We start from the raw sequence: 27,858 nt of genomic DNA, 5'->3' as shown, positions 1-27,858 counted from the left end.
AGCGATTTAATAAGTCTATTAGAGCTATAGAATAATATTAGCGACCCGAGTAGTAGTAATAATAGAGCGATAATAGAGTAATAAACCTCTAAATTATAAACGTCGCTATTAAAGGCGAGTATAGTACTTTAAAAAGTTCGTATTATAGATTTTGCGGACTTAGGGACTTAAGACGCTATTAGTATAATACTTAGAAAAAATAATAGAGTAGTAATAATACTAAGTACTTACCGTATTTTTATAAGAATAGTTCTGCGCGGCGTACTTAATATAACGTACGCTAAATCCTAGAGAAGTATAAGATAAAAGAGCGAACTAGGGGCTATAAATTACCGACCTAGTTAATTATAATACTTAGCTTTTAGATCGAGCGCTTTATATATAATATAAGCGGGGTAGGAAAGCGGGCGCACCTAGCCGACCCCGATCTTCTTAGCGTTCGCTTTCTTTTTCTTTTTAATAAGAGTTTATAATAGTTAATATAAATAGTATATAAATAGTAATATATATACGAAGTTAGGGTAAGTAAAAAGGATATTAAGCTTTTTAAATAGATTACTACCGCGGCTATTACTAAGCGTACCTATAGCGCTAACGACCGTTCCGCTACTAATAATAATAACGCTACGATTAGGGGCTATAGTTATATTAAAACGAGTTAGTAATAACTACGGAACGACTCCGAAAGAGACTTATTTAGGCACGGGGAGTATATAAGAATAGGGATCTAAGAGATATTCGTTAGCTATAATATTTATATAATAAGAGAGTAGTATAAACGTTAATAAAAATAAGAGACTATATATAAAAAAAATAACTATAAATAAAAAAAAGAAAAAAGGAATTCGGAATTATAGTAGCTTAGAAGGGGGTTAATATTAATAAATAAAAATAGGGCGACGACTACCTAGGTACTAGCGGTCGTAAGGACGGCTTATAGGTAAGAGCGACTTAGGTATAGAATTATAGGGTTATTATTTAAAATAAGGGGTCTATATTCGGGCCGATAAGCGCCGCTTATACCTACCCTCGTATTATATATTTAAGGACCTCTTAAATAAGGGATTAATATAATATATACGAACTATAAGCGGGCTTCGGGACGAAGCCTAGGGGAGGGAGCACCCTATTAAGCCTTGCTAGTTAGGCCTCGTTAGTTAAGGGATAGCTTAGGGGGTATAAAGAGGGGGACTAAGTAATAAAAGAGTAGTTTAGGTATATATAGAGCGCTAGTAGTATACCTCGAGGGAAGGGTAGATTTTAGTAATTCCTCTTTTAAACCCTAATAGTAGTTAGCCTCTGTGAGCTTCTTCCCTGTGTCGCAGACCTATTAATAGTGTGCGTTATTTGAGGTCTAGATAAGTAGAATTGAAGTCGATCCAAGTTATTCGTGATAACAAGCGTCTCCTGAATTGTCTCGATAAATCGTTGTTAGAGGAGTCTCTCTGGTCTAGTAGTTGCAATCAGTTCATCCTATCAATGCACATCTTGAACTCAAAGTTCAGATCGAACGAGTAGTAGTGCGTAAGGCAAATCCGGCGGCTTTCGAGTTCAAGTTTGAAGTTAGCAAACGCTAGCCCCCTCGACTATTGCTTATCTCTTGCTTCTCTGACTCTCGTGGGCCGATGCATCTTGCGGCGCTGGCAAGCATCAATCCGATCGCATTACCTAAGCACCGAATGTGCTGGAGCAATGTTCAAGATTGGGAGAGCCTGTCACTATGCCATCAAGAATTCTCGGCAACCCTTTCCCTGGGACATTTTGCGATGCAAATCACTCTGCAATTCCAGCAGGGCCATCTCAATACTGTAAAGAAGCAGCGGTCGGCGAAGAGCGCTAGATAGTGAATCGATAATGTTTGAGTTTCCATGACTCCACGTCGCGATGGTTACGTTTCGGATCTTCGGAGTTCGTACGTCGTTCGTCGAGGCTCCGTCCGGATCGAAGTCGGGCGCGCTAGCAACTGCCACGGTCAATTCTCAACTGTTTGTAAACAAGACTTGTAGAAAATGGTCGCAGGACCCTCTGATTGTAATGTTCTCGATGGACGAAAGTTGAGAAGAACTGACAGTAAGTCCGATATCGTCATAGGTTTGGAGGCCAGCTGCAAAGTACGCGGGCATGGTTGTTTGGGCGGTCGTGTCCCGCACTAACGTGTTCATGAGACGTACTTTTAGCAGAAAGATTGGCTAACAGAGAGATAATGCCGACAAATGTCTCGCGTTGCAAATTGTTGCATTTCGATTAGCTAAGTGTCAGTTGTGAAGGGATGATGGAGAATAACCGCCAAAGATTAGATAACCATAACGCCTTGCAGATCCGACACGACTCATTACGACGCTGCGAAACTGTGTCAGGTATAAACAGCAAGAGAGCCTGATTATCAAGATGAAAGAAATCTCAAACCCGAGAAAAACGTGGCCGAGACTAGAGAAACCGAAGGTCCTCCCGGCCTCAGAACGCAATAAGCATTTCGCTAGCGCCCATGCACCTCGCTTTCCCGTCTCCACATCATGGCAAGGCGCATTTCTCAATGGCGCCAGAGGGCAGATTCCCGAAGCGCGTCTCGAAGCCTGAAGGCCCGTGATCCCCGTCAGCAATTCCCACACCTGGGAACCAGAACCTCGTCCGGACTCCAAAGCTTGGAAAGGGGGAGGCGGCGGCGGCGGCGGCGGCGCTGAGAGCCCTGTTTATGGGGTTTCGGGGAGTTGCGATGACAAGTGTCAAGCCTCCTTGGCCCGAACCGCCCAGCCCACTGGTTTGAGGCTTCTATGGAGACGACAGAAGCTTGCAGGGGAGAAGAAAGAGGCGAAGGCCCAAGGTCTCGAAGCAGCAGAGACATGGATAACTTTATTGGGTGGATACGCGTATGCTTAGGCCATAAGGTTGTTGGTGCTCCGATTCTCTAGTGCCAGTTTTCTTCGTGGCTTTGTCAGAGAAGAAGTGGGAAACCGAGACCGAAGTGCCGTTCGCCCTAGGGGGCCGGGGCTGTGCTACTTTTATCTTTTCCCCCAACCCAAGTTCCCCAGCGACAATAGTAAGGTATAGTAGTAAGTAAATACGTGTAATCTGCGGTGTCTGACTGCACAGCAAAGAGGAAAAAAAAGTGTCCGCACCCATGAACCGAGACCGAAGGCATTCTCACACAATGCGCAGCGTGCGGCTGTGTTGAGGTAGGCCCGACACTATGGGAATGAGTATCGAAATTTCTTTCAGGATACGGTCAATACGTGTAAATGCGAGATGCAGCAGAGTGCGAGATGTTTGTATATAGATTGACTGTAATCCGGATGTTTGTTGCCGTCTTCCTTCCAATACAATACAATACAATACAATACAATACAATACAATACAATACAATACAATACAATACAATACAACCAACACAATCATTATCACCATCACCACCACACAAACAATCTCTCGGTCTTGACTCGATCACTCCTCATCAAGCACAGTCCGAACCAATACCAACTTCAGCCCTCCTCCCAAACATTCACAATGGGCCTCTTCGACTCCAAGCTCAAGTTCCCCATCCATATGGTCCAGCTTGCCCTGGTCATCGCAGCTCTTAGTCTCTCAGTGGCACGCATCTTCCTCCCCAACCGCCCCAGGGGTAGATCCGGTACCATGGCTCTCGGCATGGTAAGTCTTACGCTTCTTTTACCCCACAGACCAAGCAACCAGCTAACCAAACTTTTTCAACCCCAGGCCGCAAAGTCTCTCATTATCATCGCATACCAAGTCCTTACCGAGCACGTCTCCTCCTTCAAGCGATGGGCCAGCCTGAAAGCCAACCTTATCCTCAACGGCATGGAAGTCGTCTTCTGGGCCGCGGTCGCCTACATGGGCATCCAGGGCAACACACAACAATCCTGCGTGGGCGTCAGCTGCACCATCGGCTGGATCGTCGTGGTGATGGGCATCCTCCTCAGCATCGTCGCCGGCTACGCAACCATCATCGCCTGGCTTGACTTCCGCTATTTCAAGGCCAACGGCGTCCGCCGCGGATCCATGAAGCAGACCGCCCTCGGCAGCAGCAGCGACAGCGAGGCCGGCCAGTCCGCCGAGCGCATCGAGATCCAGCAGCAGAGCAAGCCCCAGACGGCCTCCCCTGCTCCTCGTCCCGCCGTCGCCCCCGTGCACTTCAACAACAGTCAGCAGAGCAACCAGTACGACGCGCCTCCTTACGGCCAGCACTATGCTCAGCAGTACCAGCAGCAGTACCAGCAACAATATCAGCAGCAGCACCCTCAACAATACCAGCAGAGCCAGCAATACCACAACCAGTACCACAACCAGTACCAGTACCAGCAGAGGCAATGAGGTGGAAGAGAGGCGAACTTTTGAATTAAGAGGACTTTCTGAGCGATTCACCATATCCAGCGGGGCGAATTGGGATGGAAATACAGGTTTCGTTTGTTTTTTGGTTCTTTACAAGCGAGTATGATGCAAAGAGACCGGGTCGGTCTGCACAGCCAAGGGATAATGGCGTTCAAGTTAGATGGGGACCATGGGACTTTAGACCAGAATATCTGGTTTCTTCTTTGTAAAAGCCCTCGGGGCATAGAGAGCGCCTCTGCAAAAGCATGATGGCAAAACAATCGATTTGAGTTTGAAAGCATTCTTTGACAACCGCGAACCGTGACTCAATCACGAAACGATAGCGACAACAGTGATGTATTTACTCACGGGGAACAACACTAAGGTACTTTGAAATAACGTGACAAAGAAATGGGTAAGTCATTCGAAGGTAAACAGCTGCTGCAGAACAGAAGATGGAGGAGAAAGTGAAATCTAATTCCAGAATCGTTCTTTCCATTGTAGCAAATTACGGTCATTACTTTGAATGCTTGGCTCTAGAGCCGTCTGGACGTCCGAACAAGAAGTTAGAGATCTTGTCTCCAAAAGGAACCACCGACGAGGGTGCCGCTTGGCTCTGCTGTCTCCTCAAAGGCCTACGGCTGTATGAACGAGGAGCCCACGATTGGTCATCTAAATCTCCATAACCCGACGACTTGCGCCTGTACGACGGATGGTCCCGAATCACCTTCCTGAGCTCCGCCCTGGTCAAGTTCGGCCCCTCCAGCACTTGGCGCCACAGCTTGGCATCGGATCTGCCGCCACGGCGACTCCTACCTCTCGTAATGATCTCTCGCAGGGGTAGAGATCGTAGCTCGGCCGGTATCATATCACTCACCTGGCTCACGTCTACCCCAGACCCCTCAGGTCGATATCCAGCATCGTAGAAGAGTCCAGCTAGTTCGGGATACGCATCCGTGAAGTCATACCAGAAGATAGGGTTGCTGATGGCGGGTGCGTCATGCTCCTTGAGCATTTGCTCTGGACTTCCGTCTTCAATGATACTTTGCAAGAGCCAAACCAGGTCTACTGCAAGCTCGTCCAGGAATCCTTCTTCCTCTATATGCCTGTCAACAACGTATGAAAGCGCAATCTCGTTAACAAGAGCCGGCATAGTCAAGATGGTTGTGGGAGAGGAGTCATCCCCAAAGCAGAGACTTACAGTCGGCAGCGTCTCAAAGCTACGCTCAAACGCCATGGTCCTCATTTTAACGGGCCACACCTGCCCTTCTTCATCGGAGACGCCAAGAGTGTCTGGTTCGCCGGGGTAGTTGAGCATGCCGCTGGTGGCAGCCGCCCACGCTTTCATGACCTCTTGGGCGTAGGCTGGGCAGATGATTGTAACGTGGGACGGGGAACGAGAGCCATGGCCGTATGCTATCAGCGCTGCGTCGCCGCAAACAGCATACTGTACATGTGAGAAGGTGCTCCCAAGGCGGTGAAGAACTTGGTGAGTTGATGCGGGGCTTATGTCGGGTCTTGGGAGCGAGGAGCTGGGTGCATGCAGATACGACTCTGCCGGAGACTCTGGGGCTGCGTTGGCTCCAGAGCCATGCGGTTTACTTGGTGTGTTATATCGCAGTGGTTGACTCTCACTTTGTCCAGACGTTTGCGAGGGAGACGAGGCCATGCTCCTGGTAAGACCGCGACAGCGGCTTGATAGACGTTTCAAGAATTCGACGACGGGGAACCGACTTTGATGCTGACGGGATGCCGTATCTGTCAAACCTGGTGGACTTTCAAGGGGAAAGTCGAAAAGACCTGTCGTAGAAGCTGTCCGCTGTGTGCGGTTTCTCGAGAAGTGGAGGCGAGTCGACACGGGAAATCGAAAAGTATACCTCAAATGAGAACTCTTGTCAGTTTGCCGAGACTTCATGCCGTGAAGATGCAATACAGGGAGGCAAGGAAATGTTGTTGTCAAGTGGTAGGAAACGGGTAAGCTGGATAATAGGTTCTCTTGATTTGCCTCTAGCTGGAGCTTAGGAAGAGATGTAGCTAAGCTCTTATGTAGATGTACGGGAATGGCCCCGAAGTGTCAAAACCCTGCGAACAAGTTGTTGTTTAGTAGGCGACAATGGGATTGAGACTCGGATCTGTGTTTCTCGGATGTTCTGGGACTGTAAGAGAACAACGTGAATTCGCATGCGCTTCGCCTTTGAGCACACCGGGATGCTTTGAGCCTCATGGGTCTAGAAGCAACAAAGGGATCATTCTTCCATTGCATGGTGTGACTAAAACAGATACATTTCCAGTGACGCCTAGCGCAGGGCTTTTGGGGGGGGAGGGGGTTCGACACTAGGAAAGTCGTACGGTCAATACCTCATTCATGTCGTGGGCCAAAACATTGAGTTCATAGTCGTCTTATGCCTGGCGGGCCCTCTAGATGTTGGGTTCCCGTCCACCTAAACGCCTAATCGTACAGTGCTGGCAAAGTCCTTGTATCCCGCCCTAGACCGTCCCTAAACCATGGCCCTTAACCCCCTCACAACTCCTCTTCCACATCCATCGAGTCACCGTTCGATTGATCCTTGCCACCCGCCGGTCCGTCCTTCTTAGGCATCGTCGCTTCCTTGTCGATCATCTGTCTCGAGACGGACACAATGTTGTCCTCGATCAGCTGCTGGCCGACGTCCTCCAAATGCTTCTTGGGGTCGAGCTTGCCGACATAGCGGGTCTTGAGCTGGTCCTTTGTCAATTCGGTTTCTTCCTTGACGCGCTTCTCATAGCCTTCCGCAAGGCTGACAAGGCGCTCCAAGCGCTCCTTGTTGCAGTCGCCCTCGTGTCTGAAGTCGTTCATCTCCAATGCCTCGGTCCAAACGTGCTTGTGCAGGTTCATGAGCATGTTCTCCTCGAGCGCCGTCTTTCGGTAGTTGATGCCGATGGAGTAGTAGTGTCTGTTCAGGCCGTGGATGAGGGCCTGGATTGAGGGTTTGTTGAGGTGGCCCAAGTTACTCGTGCTTTGCCGGGGCTCTTGACCAAGCATAAGGGACTGGGGGTTGATCAGGCGGAAGGCGTCAATGACAACCTTGCCCTTGACGGACTGAATGGGGTCGACGACGACGGCGACAGCACGCGGGGTAAGCTGCTCGAAGGACTGCTGGGTGTTGATATCGACGGATGAAAGCCAGCATCCGAAACCAGGATGGGAATGGTACCATCCAACGACGGCCTCAGGTCTGTTTGCAACATGTTTGTCAGTACATGCGACTGCGATGGCCAGGGTAGGGATGGCGGGGTCCGAACTCACCTTCCGGTTTGTCTCAACATGTCCATCATCTTCATCTGGAAAACAGGGTCGACCGCCTCTACACTAACGCCGGTACCACTTTGGGGCATGGCGAAAACATCTACCACGCGTACCGTGAAGTCGTCGACGAACTCTCCCAGCATCAGACCCATCACTTCCATGGGAACACCAGCGCGGCCGTGTCGCAGCATCTTGAGGAGGGCAAGGGAGGAGATGTAGACGGTCTCGGAGTTGTCGATAAGCTGTGTGTTATCCTGCAAAACCGCGTAAGTATGTCGTTGTAAGGGCCTGGACAATCGGAGCTGTCAAGGCAGCTCGACAAGGCGCGGGATGCTCTTACCGTTCCGGGTTGGCTGCCCAGGCCACCGAGGCCCTGGGACTGGAGCATGTTCCTGAAGCGCTCCATTGTGATGCTGTAAACGTTACTGAAGATGTCAGGATGAAGTGTTGAGCTGGCGTCGTCGAAAAGCTGTCGCGGGCGGCGGTTTTCGTGGCGATTTGGAGGGGCGTAGGTTGGGGTGATGGAGGCGGATGGAAGCAGCTGGGTCGTGGAGTTGAGTGGTGTTGACGACAGCTCTGAGCAGCCTGGCGAAAATGGTCCCGGCGGCGGAGCTAGCCTGGTCCGGTACGTACTGCCCGTGCCTGGCTGACAAACAGTCACGTGCTTGACTTTTGGAGCTGTATCAGTGCGGGAAGGAGCTCACCGCAAAAGATAGGGATATCCAGCTTAGTCTAATTCTGTCTCTTATCGAATCATGTTCAAAAACCCGACGTAATATTGGTCAACAGCAACCCGAATTTTCCTATTCAGCCTTGAAGCCTGAAAATATGTTGTTGGACGACAGTTTGAGATGTTGAGGTGTGAGTGGTCAAGCCACATATAGTGCCGCATTCGGCTAGACTGGCATGCCGGAGCTCACCAGCCACACTGCCGGGTCATCCCCTCCACTGCGTTCAGCTGAGGATGAATCCATCATCTACCTTACCCTTCACCAGCCTCCTCTTTCGGCCGTCTTCTCCTGCTGAAGACTTCGTATTTGGTAAGGATCGCACTGGAAACAATTAGAATAATGCTCGGAATTCATCGATGCTATTCTTGAAAGATGGCAATCCTTGGAACTGCTCCTCGCGCAAATGACGAGTCGACGTCACCAACTCCCCCCCCCCCCCCCCCCCCCCTCCCCGGCAAAGATGGTTACGCCCCATAGCATCCACTCAACTAAACACCTTGTTGCTACTCTATTTCAAGTCAAAGATGCATTTATGCCGCCTTTACTAAGACCATATCAATTGCAGTCACATTATCTTCGGCGCTGAGTGAAACACAACATTTGCGATATGTCAACGCCCACTGCCAACTTCACGGGCACCTGACTCAATCTGGTAGCGGCTCAGCGATTGTTATGATTCAATGCCCGGCTTGCGGAGGATGTCCATGTTAGCCTCCAGCTCACCATCTTCCCACAACACAGCGCGACATCGGTTTTGAATCCTAGATGGTCTTGAGGGACGAGAATGCCCGGAAACCGAGCAACCCATCCATGCCGATTTTGAGTTCGGTGATTTCAAACAAACAGCCAGTCCGTCTGAAGAAAACAACAGACGATGCTAAACGTATCCGGAAAGACTGTCTAGATCGACATGGTGGGGGAAGCTCAAAGCCTCGAGGGCTGCAGGGAACGAAACGTCTGGAAAAGTGTGCCCTCACTGGAGGCAAAATGATAGGCGCGACGGTCCCGAACATCGAGCCGCGGCGGTCGGATCTCCTGCGCCGAATCTGCAGAGAGGAACAAACGAGATAGGTGGGAAACGATGGTGATCCTCATCGCCGAGCCAAGAAGATATCGCTCTAAGCACCACGCAGCGATGTCACCTTGGAGATGCCAACTCAAACTTTGAGGAAAGACACGCCTTGTGATTCGTGTCCTCGCTTCCTATTGAAGACATCCTATGGTCCTACGACCAGAGCATTTCACGACGTCACTGCGCTTCGGGAACGCAGCGCAGCATCGCGAGATTTACGCTTTACAAATTACGATGGCCGCGGAATAGGGCGAGTCATGGCGAACTCAAAGCTTACGCTCATTCCAGGTGTACTCGTCGCTCCGTGATCCTGGCACACGCGACAAATCTGCTCCTAGCTCCAACTCAATCATGGGCGCTCCTCGTGCGATGTACGATTGAGATTGGTGTGCCCTGGTCCCGGGATTGTCAACACTTGACCTTGCCTTGCTCCTACGTTCCCATGCCATTCCCACCTATAGTCTAATTTGCTACAACACCAAATCCCAACGTGAATGGTGCCTCGCGATCTCGAGCAGCGACTCCACGCACCAGTAGATCATGATCTAAGATCTGTTTCTCGCGGTTTTCAATGTTGAACTTCACAGGAAGCACGTAGCAACCTTCGAGCACCGGCCGACAACGTCTCTCCCAGTATAGCTCCTTGGTCACCACATCGCCCGTCCGAGCTCTTTTGGGGCAGAGGCGAGATTGAGATACAGGACGATGGACTCGATAACCGTAGACGATGAACAGGCAGCGACCCTAGATATCCCCCCGGTGGATCCGACCGAAACGCGACAACCTCTCGTAATCGGCGTGACAGTCACGGCGCTATTTCTCTCGACTCTTGTCACGGCCCTCAGGGTCTACGTCCGCGCTTGCCTGCTGAGGAAATGGGGCTGGGATGATTCGGCGTTGGTAGCATCTTCTGTGCGTTTGCAACCCTGGACTGGCCTCAAAGCCGACCACTGAGTGCTGACTACTCGAAACCAAGATTCTCGTCTTCATTGTTGGACTTTTGATGCTCATAAGTAGGTTGCCTCGATAAGGTATGAGGTGAAAGGTATCTTGCTGATTAGTTGGGCGACACAGATACCCACTTTGGCGATGGTTTACATCAGGCTACGTTGCCCAGGGACAAGTTTCTCAAATCTCAAGAGGTAGTCCCAGCACAGTTGAAAGCAATGACAAGATTGACAAAACTCACACGATGTACAGATTGCAATCACGGCTGTCGCCATCTACCAAGTCGTGCGTTTCTCGAGATCAATCCTATGATGGCAGCACAAGCTGACTACCTAAACAGGCCTATCCATTGATCAAATCAACCTTTCTTCTTCAGTACCGGCGCGTCTTTCCATTACCGGCCTTTCAAAAGTTATGTAATATCTTCTTGATCTTCATTATCGCCTTTGGGGTATCGCAGGTGATTTCAATCTGCCTGGCCTGTATCCCACTCAAGAGCCTCTGGGACCACACAGTACCCGGCCGATGCATAAGACTTCTCGACTGGTGGATCATCGGGTCGTCGATCAACCTCTTCACCGACATCGTCATCTTCCTCATGCCAGTGCCGCTGCTGCGGACAATCCGCCTACCGATGAGGCAGAAGATAGTACTAATGGCGACGTTTGGACTCGGCTTCTTGTAAGCCTCTTCTGTCAGTCTTCGTGCTTCCTCGCGATCTGCACTGACATTCCTGGCAGTACCTGCGCGATCTCAGTCATCCGCCTCACAACACTCAAGAGCTCATCGACCTCCACCGACGCAACATACAACACTGTCATCGCCGGAATTTGGTCGATAACAGAGCTTAGCTGCGCCATAATCTGCCTCTGCGTCCCCACTCTCCGCCCTTTACTCGGCGGAAAGAGCTCAAGGGCGCGACCGCCCTCCTACCTCCGACCCAACATTGAAGAGAGCGCCGACACAGAGCTCTACACGCAGTCCGACGGGGACGGCGGCGTAAAGAACAAGGCGCGCTGCTCAAGAAGTGATTCGTGTGAACACCCGACCAGCGACCACCGGGAGATCTATCACGATGTTGATGCTAGCGGCGGTGGTCGAGCCCCGCATCCGCGGATAGATCTCAGTGACGTCCCCGGGATCCTGCCCCCTCCCGCGGTGCACATCACACCATACCAGGACTCATCCCCATACGAAGACTCGCCGCAACGAGAGACGACGATACCCCTCACGAGGGTCGAAACCGAGGAAGGCGTACGGTTCCTGTCCGTAGACGCCCCTGAAGCAGAACTACCTACGCCATTGAAGCCTCCACCGCGGCGACATACCGACAGAGGACCCAGTCCGGAGGATGGAGGGTACTTTGGCGCTGTTGTATGGGACGCTTCGGGGCAGCCGCGGCTTCCTGGGGTATCTCCCGTGGCGTCGAGGAGCAGCTTGGTTCGGGATAAAAGGGACTCTGACAGGCCTAGCTAGCTGTAATGAGGGATGATGAAGGGTGTTGGGTTGTTTCTTGGATGTTTGGATTCTTCGATAATTACAGGGATACTCAATGATATCACACAATCACTAGTACGGCGTTTGGGGATAGATCCAGAGCGGCGCTACAGAAGATTAGAATTCAAGGACTGTGAGCAATTGATGCAGGACATTGACTGCAGATCACTTAGAGAATGTGGGATAACCCTCGAAAGTAACGCATGTTTGAGTTGTTAAAGGCTAGGCAGCAAAAGTCTAGACACAACACAGCGAGAAGGCCAACGGTTGCTCTGCGCTTGTCGTGTATTGGAGACTCAGTCAACATCAGTGGGTTTGGGACATCGTGTAGCAGAATCAGGGCGTTCTTTCCTGTGAGAGAAGCTGGAAACCTGACGAGACATCTTCCGGCATGTCATAGCATCAGCACCATTGGTCAGCATCATTGGACAGCTATCTCACCCAGAAGACATACTTCCAGAATCACAGAATCACCAGACGAAAATGAATCATCTGCGACATATTACTCAGTTTAACTAAAATCGCTACCAGCAAGGTACTACTGCGCCTTGCCTATCTATAATACAGCCGGCGATCTCCTCCCGCCGGCACAATACTTTGCAAGGAGTGTATGAGAGTATCACTGAAAACCACAAACAATAACCCCAGAGTTCCATGCTAGGAAATCCCCTCAAATACCTATCCTTGAACGCCCGATACTCTCGCACCCCTCCCGCGAGCGTGCTGACTTGAACCCAACGTTGCATCATAGGTGGTTTGCTGCATTTCTGTTTTTTTGCCACCGCGGAAAAGAAAAGGAACAAGGGGATCTTGTACCACTATTCCTTTTTGGCTTCCTCCTCGGCCGGCTTTTCGTCAACGTCCATCTTGTCTACCTCGGGCTCAGCGTCCTTGGCCTCTGCTTTCTCGGTAGTGTCCTTTTCTTTTTCTGGGGTAGTTGCTTTGGCTTCAGCAGCTGGTTCTTCGGCTGCGACCTCGGGCTTGGACTCGTTAGCCTCAGCAGCCTCAGTCTCTTTGCTCGCCACCGCCGTCTCTGTTTCCTTGACAGGTTCCTTGGCAGCCTCGGTGGCTTTGGTTGTCTCTGTCGTTTCTGCGACGGGCGGCTGAGTTGCAGGATCGGCGGAAGGCTGGCGTGAAGGTGTCTTTTCCGTCTTTTCTTCCTTCTCGGCTACCGGGACGGGTTCTGCCTCGACTTCCTCCTTCTTGATTGTGGTTGTTCCCCCCTCGACATCCGCTCCATCTTCCATGCCAACATCACCATCCTCATCGACGGCATCCTCTTTCGAGGCTTCGGGAGCGGCCTCCTTCTCCGGGACTGACTTGTCGGATGTGTCTTCGGGTTCGGCGGGGTTCTCGAGAGTAATGTCGGCATCCACAATCGGCTCGGCGTTGGGGGCTTCTTCACCCTCGGGAGCACCATTCACGGGTGAGGGCGCTCCACTGTCGACCTCGCCTTCAGCCTGTCGGTAGTCACCGAAGGTGCGCTTCTTGGCATTCCGAGGACGCGTCATGCCGTTTGCCTGATCCATATCTTCGTCATCGCTGTCCTCGAACTCGGCTTCGTTGCGGGTGCGCTGGTCCCATCGGCGCTGTGTCATTCGGTCGTCGGCATTCTCGTCTTCGTCCATATCGTTTAGCTCCGCTTCCTCCTCGTCCGTCATGACACCAAAGGGTTGGCGAGGCACATCTTGCATCTGTACGGAGGGGGCAGGCTGGGTATGTCTCAGGTTGTCGATGACAGCGGCCTTGATCTTCTCCAGATACTCGAAGCTGTTGGAGTTCTCCATGTTCGATGGGCGGACGTTCAGTTCAAAGTCGGGAGCATAGTACTAAGATGGGGTCAGTTAACAGTTGTTGGTTGGTGACAGTGCGAGCAAGGAACCTACTTCGTAGTATTCGTTGTAAGGAAGCGTCTTGGGAAGATGCTTGCCAACGAGAACACCAGTCTCAAACGCCCATGTGCGAGCGACGTTGCGCATGGTGTATCCACCACCACCCAGGACCAAGGTCGGCAAGCCGAAGCTTTTGACGTACCCAACACAGTTGGCGTGGCCCTCCATACTAAGGTTGAAGCAGCCCAAGCGGTCGCCGGACAAACTGTCGCCACCACACTGCAGTACAACGGCTTCAGGTTGATAGAATTTCATGACGTGCTCAATGACTGGCTCGAAAATTGACTTGTAAGAGGTGTCGTCGATACCATCGCGGAGAGGAAAGTTGACAGCGTAGTGCTTGCCGGTGCCGATACCAATGTCGCGCAGCTCTCCAGTGCCAGGGAAGTACTCGCCGTATTTGTGGAAGGAAACGGTCATGACTCGGTCGGTAGTATAGAATGCTTCTTCAACACCGTCGCCATGGTGAACGTCGATATCGATGTAGAGGACGCGCTTCTTGAAACGCAGCAATTCGAGAATGCCGAGGACAATGTCTATAGGCAGTTAGCAGGCGATCCAAGGATGTCACTGAAGCGATTCTATAGTACCGTTCACGTAGCAGAAACCACTGGCCTCGCTCTTCTTGGCGTGATGAAGACCACCGGCCCAGTTGACTGCAATATCGCACTTTTGACGATTGAGACGGGCAGCACCCTCCATGCTACCGCCAGCGCTGATGCCGCAGAACTCAAATAGGCCGTCAAATACGGGACAATCATCTCCGACATTGTATTTTCCCTGTTCCTTCTGATAGGCGTCCATGTTGTCAGGAGTTACCTTCTGGAGGAAGTCGATGTACTCGTCTGTGTGGAACTGGGTCATCTCTCCCCTTGTCGCAGGTTTCGCGCGCTAAGATTATCACGTTAGAATCCATGGGGACGCGACGGTTGAGACACATGACATACATATATCTCCATGTTCTTGAACAAATCGTAGTGCATGATTAGGCTGTGTGCGAGGCGTATGCGATGGGGCTTCATGGGGTGACCGGTAACATAGGCATAATTACCAATGTCGGAATCGTAGAAGTAGGCGACTTTCTTTGGCGTCGCGGAGCCATTGGCCAAGGCCACCGAACCAAGTTGTGACATGGCGTCGGTCGGCGATCTGTTCGCGATAGTAATCTCGTCGGCTATGTGTATATGGTACCAGGCAAAACGGATTGTGGTGGGTGGTGGGAGGAAAGGATTGGGAAAAAGGTGAAAGGTGCGAAGGCTGCGCGTGGGAGCTCTGATCGGCTCGGCCCCAGATTTCCCAAGGCTGCGCGGGACAATGTCGGCAAGCCAATCAGCGTGTGCGATGACATACAAGGATGCATTGCTAGAGACCCACAATCATCCAATGGGGTGAGCCACGGCTAGGGAACCTGAATGGAGCACGGCGGAATTCGGGTATACTAATAGTCCGTCACGGTATCCACTCGGAGGCAATGCAGCGCGGCACGGTCTCGCCGCGCTTTAGTGGGTCATCCCGGTAGCTTGGCCGGCGCAATGTGGAGTTGAAGGCCGGATGTGTCGCCCGAGCCGAATATTCGACTCAAAACAGAGTACTTTAAGTCATTACGGAGTCTAAAAATCATACTAGGCACTCGGCGCAATATGGCCTGCCATACCAGTCCTACCTCCGGTTCCTTGGATGGCTAAGCACGATGGACCAGTTGCACCACTGCACACGGATGAGTAAGCTTCGAGAATAATAGACGGCCTCTACTTCGACTTGTGCAAATAAATGCCTATCACTTTACGTGGTTGTAATGAAGTAGGTAGTGAAGAAGAGTGAAAGGATTCAATTGGTAGCTGTCAGACATACGCTGTCTGTAAAACTCATCTGGAGCCTCCCGAGTTTTTCATCTATAATGAATTATACGAGAGGGCAGGTATAGTGGCTTCCTGCTCAGTTCAATGGCTCCCGGTACTTTGAGCGTTTCTGCTAGTATCAGATTGTCTACCTTCCTTGATCATGGTCTCGGTGGTCACCATGATCCGGTTTTGATGACTTCCCTTGTTTCTTCGATCCCTGTGACCCATCTCTGGGTCGGCTGTGACGTGTGCGTATACCGAAGGCATGCTGCTTGACTGACTGGCGTTCATATCATTGAGGACGAGCTCTTCAGTGCTGACTTCTCGTTGTCCACTCTCAAGCTCCTTGAAGGCTCCGCGTCCCATGCCTGAGGAGGAGCCGTATCGATTGTACGCACTGGTTTTGTTATGGGCAGATGATAGTCCCGCACCGGGAAGCCACTTGGATAGAAGGGGTCGGATAGTCGGCAGAGAGGCGCATATGATGGAAGTATTGAGCTCGATGGCGGACCAGATTGCGGCGCCGATATTCTCCCATGGCGGGTCGTTGCTTGAGACGGCTGTGCGGAGGGTGAACATGCGATAGACTGAGATTATGCAGACGCTGTAGTAAGAGCCCAAAAGTCAGCGAGCGAACCTCAGGTTATGACGTTGATTGTCTCAGTGTAAGGCAGTCAGACACAGTAAGACAGAGGGATAGGGGGTAAGAACTTTGCGTTGACACTTACAAGAAGCCAAGACAGAAGATACCAAACAACATAGCCTTTTGCTTTTTTGGAAGTTGGAGCCGGAGAACGGAAGGCAAAGGAATGCAGAAGATCATGAAGTCCGTCGCTAGACTCATAGCAGATGAAAAGTACCAAATAGGTAGCGTATCGAGGCAAAGTTCGGCGGTGCTAGGCACGATAATAGCAATAGGCAGGCAAGAAAGCCCGAGGAGAGTGGCCTGGATGCACGCCCATATCACCACGTATACCATTGCCCAGAAGCAGACTCTCTGAACTACTTTCGACACAAACACACGCCGATACTGGAGCAAGAATGAAACCTTGACGACGTTCATTCCCATGTTATAATGGAGAATGACGATGAGAAGATACTGCACATCTCCAAGTCAGCCGTTCCTGAATACATGATTGGCCAAGTGTCGATAGGATCTGGAAGATGCGCAAACCTTCAATTGCTCCATGGTCTCCTCTGCTGAAACATTTTCAACATGTCTACCCATACCATATTTCACTTCTAGAGTGCTCAAAATTGTTAACATTGTGCCTCAGTCTAAGGTACTGCTTGAGTTGAAACTCGAGGCAAAACGTACCGAAGACTGTGCCTACTCCAACCACAAGAGCAAACAGCTTTTTCACCCGTTAGATTTGCCCTACAAGTGTCATAATAATACCACACCCTCTTACCATGGCAATCAACATGGTCCAATCATCCTTTCCGGCCGTTTTGAGGAGAACCAAGCGAGTATAGAGTCGAAGAGAGAGGACCGCGGCCGAAGCAATAACAAAGCCAATGGCAACGCCATTCACAAGAGGGCCATTCGACTCGGTTCTAATTTCATGGGATGCATTGCCGGCCATAGCTGTTGGTGATGTTTGTTAAAGGGTTGAAATGAGTAGCGGAATTTGAAGACTAAGGTCACCGATCTTAATCAAAGACTCCTAAGGGAGGAGGTAGATCGGCCTTTGAGAAACAACTTTATGATATGTTTCTCCGAGAGTGAATAAAGGAGCAGACTAGTATCTGCGTACTGAAGCTTGAACGGCTCGAACGGATGCCATTCTGCGGGAGGTGAGATGCGTGTGACTGTGACGAACTCTCTGCTGCATGGAGGAGCAAGAAGGACTGGTCCGATGGATACAGGGGTAGTGTCTGTGTTGCCGAGATAGCAGAGATCACTGGAGAAGGAACATGCAGGGTCCGTTAGAGGAAGTTCGTCTCATCATATTTCCTGGTAGGGTGGCAGTTGGTTCCTTCAGACCGTGGCCCACAGACACAAAAACCAAGAAATGCTGACGAAAGGTTCGCCTGTTGCAGGCGGTGCCGTCTATGGTAGCTTCAATGGATTTAGCCACCGCAGGAAAGGTAAACCCGGCAAGGACAACACGTCAGGTGCCCTTGCATCGAACACGGTGTTTGCCTCCATTGCGACCGGATCTTGTTGGTCTTGCTATACCAAAGCAATGCACAGCCCTGGATAGGGGATGATATCTCGACCCCTGCGTCGCTGTCCCGAGGCACGATCGGCCCTGGAACGTGAGACGGGGGAAGTACTGAAGTATCATTCATCGAACAACACCGTGTTAATAATCTCGTCAAGTCTTAGAACTCATCGTGCTCTTAGATAGCCCAGGTATTCGTTCTCAGGGACATAGACTGCTTTCCTCTGTACTCTGGCAGGAGCTCGCTCGACATCGGCAATGGAGATAGGTTTTCAATTCGCTGGCCCATATACGCGAGACAATCGTTCAGGTACTAGGATTCCTTGAGACCTTTCGGGTACCTCATATGAGCTTTCTTCTTTGTGTGCAGACTCTGACTTGAAATACATGATCCGAAGTCATTGGTTACGAAGGAAATGGCACGAGCACTTCGTGTCCACTCCAGCATCGACATGAGCAAGGGCTACCTTGGGTGCCATGCTCAGTGCCAAGCAGGTTGGATCACTGTCAACTTTAGCGACGGTTGCACTACCCAGGGAACGTAACCCCTCCCAGGACTTTTCGTAGCGTTCTGCGGAAGATGTTGTCCTAAGCCCACGTTCCAAGGGTAAAGATGCACTGGAGGAAGAAGGCGCATGCAGCAATGGCACCTAACCAACTCAGTCTACAGTATCGGTGTCCCGGCTTGGCTGTTGGAACCAATCATTAGGTAAATTGTCTGCAATATTCAGGCCAGGACCCTGGCCCTTGAAACCGGGCCAAGTTACCAAATGTGGACATTAGGAAAACGGACTTCGTAAAACAAGGGACTTGACCATTCTATGTGCCTCAAACTTAGCCTAATACGCATCAAACGTTGTCTTTTTCTGTCTCTCAAACATATTGCAGAATATAACGATATCATCAGATCTCAGAACGACAGCATGGGACGAAATTTCGTCTGCACTAAAGCTAAGATTTGATCATCAGGCGCATCAAGTGAACAGCCATGTACTTATGTCGGACGTCACATCATATGAGGGGGGACGCTTCCCCGGACCCGCCTTTCAGGATCGAACGTTTGTAACTCCGCGTCCGCTAGGCACACCTTAGTATCAATCTTAATCGAACCGCTTGTGCATGCATCCATCGCTATCGCATGCGGGGAGAGCCGACCACGCCGCCTTGTGGACGTCCATTCTTCGCATCCAAAGCTGGTCCCACTGGCAAGGGCCCACCCGGAACCACCATGCCGGCTTATCGCGTATTATTGCTTTAGAACCTCCGATGAGCTGCTGTGCTTGTTCTGGCATGACCTTCGTGTGCCTGCGGAGCGTTCTCGGGGCCACCCGTATCCGCCCACTCGCGGGTCATTCCCGTGGACAGGACTGATGTAAGAAGCACTCAGTTAACATCCATAGCCTCTATGTCTCCAGACTTCCAATCAGACGAGGCGTAGTCCAGTGGTAATCGCCGTTTCCATGTCGAAGGAAGATATGAACTAACGTTCTTTACACTATTCCGGCCGTCTAGCCTTTTCGTGTTATGATTACGACACAGCCTACCATCATGAACATGGTCTTTTGATTACATGGCTCAAAGTTATCTTGTAGTGATCACAGAATCATACCATCCCATTATACCACGGGCGATTAAGATACCGGATACGGTATGCGAGGCCAATATCGCGGGGCACACTCGACTGGAGAACCAAGTGTGGACTAGGGTCAACAACCCCCTGTCTGTGTTGGTACCTTAACATAGTACGCACACGCAGCAGTATGTAGTCGTGCTCTGCGCCATTATTTACGTGGCAGAACCCATGGGTGAGTCCTCTTTATTGGTTGGTCAACGTCGCATCCGAAATTTTCAGGAGACTTCGAAATGTTGGTTCAGGGTCAGGTTCTTCAGCGTCCAGGATATGGACCGCGAGCTTCATTCCACAGAGCGAACGCATGAATAATCTCTGCGTAATGCAAGGAAGCGGAGGAGATCCCTCGACTAGAAGTCTACTACAGGTAAGTCCCCCGAAAAACAGCCATTCGAGGCTTGGAAGTCGAATGAAGGCCGCACTTACAAATTACGGCGCTTGTCCGCCCAATAATGGCCCCTATGGCACCACCAAGCATCGACTATCCGCTGGACCCAGCCAAGTGAGAAATCTTCCTTTGTTATCATTAAGCTGCCCAGAATGCCCTTCCTCAAGACGTGGCCAGCACTGGTGCTGCTCAGTGCTATTTCCTGCACTTCAGCTCAATCTTACGACTACGTAAGTCACAGTTCGCGTCGAATTTTCGGGAAAGTTCCTTGCATGTGCTTACAGAGAAGATAGATAATCGTAGGTGGCGGGACAGCGGGCTCAGCTCTGGCTACACGCCTGAGTCTTGGTCTTCCAAATGCTTATGTCTTGCTTCTCGAGGCTGGCCCGTCTGCTCTAGACGAGCTCCGTATCAATGTACCTGGTCTGAGAGGCTCAATACTGGGGACGCAATATGACTGGAACTTCACTTCAGTTGGCCAGAGCGCTCTCGGTGGCCGTCAGATCCCCGTCAACCGCGGCAAGGTTCTGGGTGGCTCGTCAGCCATGAACTACCTTTGCTATGACCGCGCTGCTGCGGCCGAGTACGAGGCTTGGGGCGAGATGGGTAGCGGAGGCTGGTCGTGGGATGTCATGATCGAGGCCATGACCAAGTCGGAGAACTTTACGGGCTCCGACAAAGACCCTCGTGGTCGTTCTGGCCCCATCCGTAACACCTACAACCGTGTGGTGTATGATGTCCTCAACACATGGCAACCAGCCGGAACGGAGCTCGGTCTTCCTATAAACGAGGAAGGCAACATGCACGGCAACCCCATTGGCATCATGTTCCAGGGCACCAACATCGACAATACCGACTATTCCCGGTCTTACAGCGCCAACAGCTATCTTCCACTTGCAGGGTCGAACCTCGAGGTGAGGACCAATGCCCAGGTCGTTAAGGTCAATCTTAACAAGACTTATGGCAACGATTACACTGCCACTGGTGTGACACTGGCCGATGGCACGGTTGTCAACGCTGTCAAAGAGGTCATCTTGTCTGCTGGTTCTATTCAAAGTCCTGGTCTGCTCGAGCTGTCTGGTATTGGTCAGACAGCTGTGCTCAAAGCCGCCGGTGTTGAGCCGCTCATTGACTTGCCTGGCGTCGGTGAGAACTACCAAGACCATATCCGCACGTCCAACGTTTATCGTCTCAAGGATGAGTTCGACTCCTTCGATGCGCTCATCTTTGACTCCAGCGGTGCTAACGCCACCGCTGAGCTGCAAAAGTGGATCGATGGCGAGGTGTCTATCTACGACTACACGACCGCGGCATACGGATTTCTGAATTGGGGGCAAATAAATCAATCGGCTCAGGCCGAGATCATTGCTCTTGCAGAGGCGGAGTTTGGCAACAGCACCAACCCCATTGACAAGAAGAAGCTCGAGTTCCTCAAAGACGACTCCGTCCCGGACTATGAACTCATCTTTGACGCAAACTACGTGGGCGCGGCCGGCTACCCTGGTTCCGGCAAGTTCATTACCATCTTCAGCACCGTCATGCATGCCCTCAGCCGGGGCAACGTGCACATTGATCCCGGGAACCCCACCGGCAAGCCCATCATCGACCCCAAGTTCCTGAGTAACGAGCACGACATCAAGGCCGCTGTCGAGGGCGCCAAGTTTGCGCGCAAGATTGCCGAGACGGGACCCCTCAAGGCCGTCTGGGAAGTTGAGACGGAGCCTGGCCCGGATGTTTTGACTGACGATCAGTTCCGTGAGTTTGCCGTCAACACGGTCACGAGTTTCTACCACCCGGTCGGAACCTGCTCTCTTCTTCCCAAGGCTGAGGGTGGTGTCGTCGATGCTGATCTGCGGGTTTATGGTACGCAGAATCTGCGAGTAGTCGACAACAGTATTGTGCCCGTTATTGTATCTGGCCACATCCAGACAGCTGCGTACGGTGTTGCTGAGGTGGCGGCTGCGAAGATCATTGCGAGTGCTATTTGATGGGACTTAAATACTGTGCGGTTCCTACCTAGAAAGGAAAACTTAGATACTTACTTTACTTGCTACTTAATTTGAATGAATTCCGACGACGCAACTACATACGATCGCTGATGAAGCTCGCTGTCTGTGAGACAGATCTGTAGATCTCCTCCTAATAGCTGCAGCCCTGTATGCCTTATACCGTAGCCCATTTAATCCTAGTGGAATAGAACCTCAAATGTTGAGTTCAAGTTTTCGTTTGAGCAGCCGCCGGAGTCGGAGCTGCAATAAGCCGACTCCGTTTCAGTTCTTCTATTCGTACTGTCAATATCTTCTCTGTGCTGACCGTAATCAAGGTGTTAAGGCCTGGAGACTCAGTAGGAGGGTATCGTTATGATAGCCCTCCAACATTCATGAATTGAGTATCAAGTACTGCAGCTGCGAAACAGTGAAGACTGAGATCCCGCCTAACACCTCAAAGCCAGTACATGAGAAATGACTACCTCTGGGTCTCAAGTGAATAGCTTGCTAGTTTGGCAGCACAAAAGTGCTGAGACACCGGAGATGGACTTAGTCTCCGCTCCCGCCCCGATCTTTGTCGGCTCAACTACAAGATCCGTTGGAGCCTTCCACTGTGGCGTCCCCCGACGCAAGGCTTTAGGTTTGGCTCCTGTCCGACCAAGAGGACTGACCCAGGCATTTTCCTTATTGAAGCAAAACGAATCTACCTCATGACCATGACCTCTCATTTTGCACCAAGATGTAAGACATCGATGTTCCATCTACCATTTCACATATAAGGTATACTGGGCACATCAGTCACTTGTGATCTTCACCACATAAGAACTGAAACGACGATCCTAATCATGGCAGACATGCTGGACATCACCAATCCCATACAATGGCTGACCGTTCTGGCCCCCTTCACCGCGGTCTTGCCGATTTTGTACATTCTTTACCAGATCATCCGGCCGAAGCCCATACCTGGCATTCCATACATAAACATGCCGCAAAGAGCATTTTCGGTGATATTCCCGACATCAAGAGAGAACCACCCGGTAACCTCCTCATTTGGATAGCAGCTCAGTCCCGTCGTCACAACAGCCCTATGTTCCAAGTCTGGCTGGGCCCTCTCACGATGGTTGGTCATTAGTTAAACTTTAAAGCTGACTTTTAAGTCTGACTAGTGACTAATTAGTCACCTCACCAGGTAGTCTGGACACCCTGCTCGCGTCCGGATTATCAGGCCCTGATCAGAAATTGCCATTTAAGTTTCAGACCATCAGCGGTTCTTTGCCTACTACAGCAACTGATGTCTTATCCCTTGCTATATCAGAGCTGAACTCTTGCCGGTGTCTGCTTCAATATGATGCATCCGGACATTCCATTTCACAACATAGCCCGACGCTTCCTTACCATACTATGGTGAGATCTGCCTAAACCGCAGACAGTGCAACGTGAGGCATTTTATACCAAGAATCGGCATGACGAAGAGTAAGCCTGTCGTGACTGGGTCACAAACTTCACATTTTGGAGTGTCAAATTGTAGGTATGTCTCTTGTGACCCAATTCCTTAAATAGAGGTAAAAACCCGCCTTCCTTGGTATTCTTCTCATACCTTACCTCTGAGACCATTCCAACATGTCTGCTATTTCTTTGCACCGATCACAATTTGAAATCACTCATTATGAAACTCACAGCGACGGTCCTGGCTCTCCACCTCCCCTCTCTGGGTCTGGCCTCAGTCTATAATGACTAGGCATTCTCAGAGGCACCTTCGGCTGGATTGAGCGATATAACTTTCCCTACGAGCATGGAAGGGGCACCTCGCAAGAGTGGTTTCTACTTTGCCCAGCAGTTCGGCTTTCACGGGGTTAATGATATTGGTTATACGGGGCTACAGCCGCGTCCCGACAACCAACGTAGACAGGTCGTCCATGCAGTCTTTTCCTCATTCCAGAAAGGAACGACTACCAAGCATAAGAACTGCTCCCCGGGCGCAGATGGTGGTCCCGGAGTTAGCTGCGCCCTTGACATTTTCGGCGACTATTCTCACGTCTATAATCTCACGGTGTGGAACACTGGCGGCACAACCTGGAGAGGAACTCTTCTCGACACCGTCACTGGAAAGTCTCATGTAATCGGCGAATGGACGCTCCCATCTTCCGCAGGCAAAATACTGAACGGAGAATCCGGTTTTTTTGAGTACTACAACTGGAACGATGGTAAACCCAGCCACGTTTGTTCTAAGCTTCCCTTCACGCAAGTCTTCTTCGGCAACCCCACTTCAAAGACACAAGGAGCTAGTGGTGGCAACATTACCCGCGTTTATGAGGAAGGGGAATGTGTCGGAAAGCTCAACCTGAAGGCCCCCCAGACTGGCAGGGGATATCGGATCCAAGCTGGTTTTAAGTAATCTCTTTCTATTGTAACTCGGAGCTTTATAGGAAAGGTTTCTCCATCGTCTCCTCCGGTTCTCCCCTGTTTATGCAGAGTTCCACGCATATCAAGTGTTGTAATAGTAAACTCTGAATTCCACTCTAAACATTGGCTCTCACCGCACTCAAATCAATGGGAAATTTTAACTAGAGCTCCTTTTCAAAATGGCTAGGTAATTCCAACCGAGAAGGGTTTGTAGCGCTGGGTGAAACGTACTGATAAACTGCTATCACATTCACTGCTCCCAGATACTCCGTCGGTAGTTCGCACGGCGCCCTGAGAATCCCTTCTGATAGACGGTACTACGTGGTCGGCTGTGAGTTCGTGCCTGAATTTTCAAATGATAAAGTCACACTGCCTTGTTTTATCGACCTAAGCAACGCTGCAGTCGGCAGAAAACATTGGCAGCGTAGCAATGACCGGGTTTCCGAAGCTTGCATGATCAGTCATTGGGGTGAGACCAAGCGTACGTCGGGGAAGAGCGGTGCGAGACGATTTCCTCGTTGCTCAGGTCCTGCAGGCATCGGACAGATTCAAAACACAACTTCGGGATGTTGACAATGAGGACAAACACGTTAAGTCCGCAATTGACTTGCTGGTACAAAGGCTGAACAGTGTCATGGAGAAGGAAGGCTACCTTCTCCCTGACTGGATCGAAACCACGAGAGCTGACGGAAGACGAATTTGAAGGAACGACTCTAGATAACTTACTGACCTAATATTGTCTTAGTCTGCCGGCTTTGTTGTTGCTGGACATGATACGACGAACACAACCCTCTGTGGGGGCATCAAGTTCATCGCGGATGACCAAGCAGTTCAGCAGAGACTTTTTGAAAGCATTCAGAGCTTTCACACCGCAGCAAGTAGAGAGGGTCGTCTTCCTACCCACTCTGAGATTTGCGAAGCAAACATACCGTAGACCTAGACGCAGTTATTGAGGAGATGCTTCGGCTTGCTCATACAGCAACCAGTCAAGATCGAGAATGCAAAGAAGATACAGTCATCTTGGGCCATGTCATCCCCAAGGGTACCACCGTCATTGTTCCAAACCGGGGTCCAAGCTTTACTGAGCCGGGATATGAGATCGAGGAACGCCTGCGGAGCCCATCTTCGAGAAAAGCATCCACCGATTTTGGTTCCAGGGTCTGGGACTCCCAGGAGATGGGAAAGTCAAGCCGGATCGTTGGCTTGTACGAGATGAGAAGGGTAATGATGAATATAATGGTTCTGCAGGGCCGACCTTACCCTTCAGCCTTGGAATTCGCGGTTGCTTCGGACGAAAGCTGGCATACATGGAAATGAAGCTTTTGATCACTCTCTTGATCTGGTCATTCGAGTTCCAAGAGTGCCCAGAGAATTTGTCGAGTTATGAAAGTATTACAAGCCTTACACGGAAGCCTGTACAGTGTTACGTGCGCTTGAAGATTCGCTTAGATTATTGTACGCTATTGTATGTATTAGTACTTTGTTCAAGCACATAAACACCAATGCTACTCATCACATCATCTCGATCTTGCGATTGGGTCAGTGTCTGGCAGGCTTAATACTTAACCATCCAACATTTTTTTCTACCTTAATTACCCTCGGCAACTTGCGTCACAAATATTTTAACATGGCGGCAGAACGGTGGTATTCAACATACACAAAGATCCAATAATGTATTGTGCTAAAAGAATGGACTTTATCAACTTACTCAGAGATGAATTCAATGAGATACACGTAGTACTGCTAAAGTGTCAGCGGTCGTGAATCCGAGTAGTGAGCTTGATTTCGGCGTTAGAGAAACACCCTGGATCCGTCTTTATCCGAGTTCAACAGCCGCTCTCCGATGCCGGTCACAGCTGCCGCTTTTGCCGTTAATCCACCCCGGCACTGCAACACCAGAGTACTGAACTTGGAAACCTTGATCTACAACTACAACAGAATTGCACCGTGATCTTGATGGATCATGCTTCGGAAAAATGACCAAGGACGAGTTATTGCATACTCGACCGCCCGTGGTTGAGCCGTTCTCGGTCGGGCTTCGGGAAGACGACGAATTTAATGATGGGCGCCCGATCCCGGAACGATCGTCAACAGAACCTGGAAACGCGGTCCAAAAATCGCCAGCTACTGATGGAGGAATGGTAGCTTGGCTCCAAGTTTCGTCGGCTTTCGCACTCTACTGGAATAGTCTGTAAGTCTTCGTCTCATATCCGGGAGGCTTTGTCCCTTCTCTTTACCTCAATTGTGCTCGACTAACGCCTCTCGACGCAGGGGTCTGCTCAACGGCTTTGGTGCTTTCCAGACATACTATGAAACTACACTGCTCACAAGCGATTCATCTTCAGCTATTGCATGGATTGGCTCAGTCCAAGTCTTCTTCCTCATGGCTGGTGGTGTCATATTTGGCCCGCTCTATGATCTCGGCTACGCTCGATCCATGTTATTGACAGGGACATTTCTCGTCGTCTTTGGCTTCATGATGACCAGCATCAGCACACAGTACTATCAGTTCTTACTTGCGCAGGGCTTCTGTGTTGGTATTGGCTCCAGCTGCCTGTATATCGTCGCCATCACCTTGGTTCCTCCCTACTTCACAGCCCGAAGGGCGTTGGCAATGGGGGTGGCAACCGTTGGAAGCAGTCTGGGAGCTACCATTTATCCCCTCATTTTTGAGAGCTTGCAGCCTCGAATAGGCTTTCCGTGGACCGTCCGAGTGATAGGTTTCGTCACTTTAGCCATGTCTTGCTATGCCGTGATTGTGGCACGACCTCGGACCAAGGGTGCTAAAACCCTAATATCAAAGAACAACTCGCTGAAAGAAATTGCCGAAATCGCTGGCCTTCTGGATGTTCGATATATGGTTCAATGCGTTGCTATCTTCTTCAGCAATCTCGCATCCTTCCAGCCTCTCTACTACATTCAAAGCTACGCACAATCGCACGGAATGGAGGGCGCGGCTCTAGCCAAATATTTACTTGTGATACTCAACGCAGTCGGTATCCCTGGACGTATTTTGCCTTCCCTGATTGCCGACAGATTTGGTGTGCTGAATACCTATATTGGAATTTGTACCATGACCGCCATAACCGTTTTCTACTGGATCAGCGTGAATAACACTGCGGGCAACGTGGCGTTTGCAGTTTTGTATGGCTTCTTCTGCGCGAGTGTCGTCACTCTGGCTCCGGTCGTTCTAGCAAGCATAACTGATGATCTTGGCATCCTGGGAACGAGACTTGGTTTTGTTGCTGTGCTCAAAGGAATCGGTTCACTCATTGGGCCGCCAATTGCTGGCGCTATTTTGGGATTGACTGGAAGCTATCTCGGTGTTCAGCTATTCACTGGTCTGGCAATGTCACTCGCAGTTGTTTTTGCGGCATATCTGAGAGTATTGATATTTCGAAGGAAAGTCGACAAGCCTACCGACTGACACACCATGTTCGGAGACAGATAAAGCAAGACAATAGACTTCCAGGCTTCTCGCCCACCTGTCCACTGACTCAAGTGCTATCTCTTAGATGTAGTTAATATAATAAGTGAGATCTCTAGCCTCTTGATGTTAATCAAAATGCCATCACTCAAATGTCTACACTGTCTATGTCATCCTTACCTTTTGGCCTACACTATTTCATGTTTGCTTAGTCTTTCTGAGTGAACTCAAGAGGGCTGGGCTTAGTGGAGGATGTTATACAAA

At 50.5% G+C, this 27,858-nt stretch overlaps 9 protein-coding genes across 9 annotated transcripts; 6 read left to right on the top strand and 3 right to left on the bottom strand.

The window, feature by feature from the left end:
- Window positions 1–3,501: 3,501 nt before the first annotated feature.
- Window positions 3,502–4,326, top strand: CLUP02_13281 (uncharacterized protein; the record flags this gene model as incomplete). The annotated part of the gene is made up of 2 exons (XM_049292224.1): window positions 3,502–3,645; window positions 3,712–4,326. 2 exons carry the CDS (start codon window positions 3,502–3,504, stop codon window positions 4,324–4,326), a joined length of 759 nt encoding a protein of 252 aa, XP_049149370.1.
- Window positions 4,327–4,373: 47 nt separating this feature from the next.
- CLUP02_13280 (Mov34/MPN/PAD-1 family protein) lies at window positions 4,374–8,694 on the bottom strand (the record flags this gene model as incomplete). The annotated part of the gene is made up of 9 exons (XM_049292223.1): window positions 4,374–4,579; window positions 4,693–4,797; window positions 4,876–6,334; window positions 6,414–6,534; window positions 6,849–7,538; window positions 7,610–7,863; window positions 7,950–8,255; window positions 8,530–8,557; window positions 8,603–8,694. 9 exons carry the CDS (start codon window positions 8,692–8,694, stop codon window positions 4,374–4,376), a joined length of 3,261 nt encoding a protein of 1,086 aa, XP_049149369.1.
- A 1,069-nt stretch (window positions 8,695–9,763) lies between these two features.
- On the top strand, window positions 9,764–11,836 carry CLUP02_13279 (uncharacterized protein; the record flags this gene model as incomplete). Its single annotated transcript, XM_049292222.1, has 8 exons — window positions 9,764–9,783; window positions 10,000–10,006; window positions 10,052–10,324; window positions 10,389–10,425; window positions 10,487–10,557; window positions 10,613–10,645; window positions 10,701–11,041; window positions 11,101–11,836. The coding sequence occupies 8 exons, from the start codon at window positions 9,764–9,766 to the stop codon at window positions 11,834–11,836; spliced, it is 1,518 nt and encodes a 505-aa protein (XP_049149368.1).
- An 839-nt stretch (window positions 11,837–12,675) lies between these two features.
- On the bottom strand, window positions 12,676–14,613 carry CLUP02_13278 (histone deacetylase; the record flags this gene model as incomplete). Its single annotated transcript, XM_049292221.1, has 3 exons — window positions 12,676–13,686; window positions 13,744–14,285; window positions 14,340–14,613. 3 exons carry the CDS (start codon window positions 14,611–14,613, stop codon window positions 12,676–12,678), a joined length of 1,827 nt encoding a protein of 608 aa, XP_049149367.1.
- Window positions 14,614–15,689: 1,076 nt separating this feature from the next.
- On the bottom strand, window positions 15,690–17,176 carry CLUP02_13277 (uncharacterized protein; the record flags this gene model as incomplete). The annotated part of the gene is made up of 5 exons (XM_049292220.1): window positions 15,690–16,194; window positions 16,319–16,689; window positions 16,765–16,832; window positions 16,909–16,945; window positions 17,003–17,176. 5 exons carry the CDS (start codon window positions 17,174–17,176, stop codon window positions 15,690–15,692), a joined length of 1,155 nt encoding a protein of 384 aa, XP_049149366.1.
- A 2,752-nt stretch (window positions 17,177–19,928) lies between these two features.
- On the top strand, window positions 19,929–21,764 carry CLUP02_13276 (GMC oxidoreductase; the record flags this gene model as incomplete). Its single annotated transcript, XM_049292219.1, has 2 exons — window positions 19,929–20,006; window positions 20,157–21,764. 2 exons carry the CDS (start codon window positions 19,929–19,931, stop codon window positions 21,762–21,764), a joined length of 1,686 nt encoding a protein of 561 aa, XP_049149365.1.
- An 880-nt stretch (window positions 21,765–22,644) lies between these two features.
- On the top strand, window positions 22,645–22,896 carry CLUP02_13275 (cytochrome P450; the record flags this gene model as incomplete). The annotated part of the gene is made up of 1 exon (XM_049292218.1): window positions 22,645–22,896. One exon carries the CDS (start codon window positions 22,645–22,647, stop codon window positions 22,894–22,896), a length of 252 nt encoding a protein of 83 aa, XP_049149364.1.
- A 660-nt stretch (window positions 22,897–23,556) lies between these two features.
- On the top strand, window positions 23,557–24,159 carry CLUP02_13274 (uncharacterized protein; the record flags this gene model as incomplete). Its single annotated transcript, XM_049292217.1, has 1 exon — window positions 23,557–24,159. One exon carries the CDS (start codon window positions 23,557–23,559, stop codon window positions 24,157–24,159), a length of 603 nt encoding a protein of 200 aa, XP_049149363.1.
- A 1,984-nt stretch (window positions 24,160–26,143) lies between these two features.
- CLUP02_13273 (uncharacterized protein) lies at window positions 26,144–27,594 on the top strand (the record flags this gene model as incomplete). Its single annotated transcript, XM_049292216.1, has 2 exons — window positions 26,144–26,358; window positions 26,439–27,594. The coding sequence occupies 2 exons, from the start codon at window positions 26,144–26,146 to the stop codon at window positions 27,592–27,594; spliced, it is 1,371 nt and encodes a 456-aa protein (XP_049149362.1).
- Between the last annotated feature and the right edge of the window lie 264 nt (window positions 27,595–27,858).

Source organism: Colletotrichum lupini, chromosome 7 (assembly GCF_023278565.1).
Source record: "Colletotrichum lupini chromosome 7, complete sequence".
Taxonomy (NCBI): domain Eukaryota; kingdom Fungi; phylum Ascomycota; class Sordariomycetes; order Glomerellales; family Glomerellaceae; genus Colletotrichum; species Colletotrichum lupini.
This window is presented reverse-complemented; position numbering and strand designations above follow the sequence as displayed.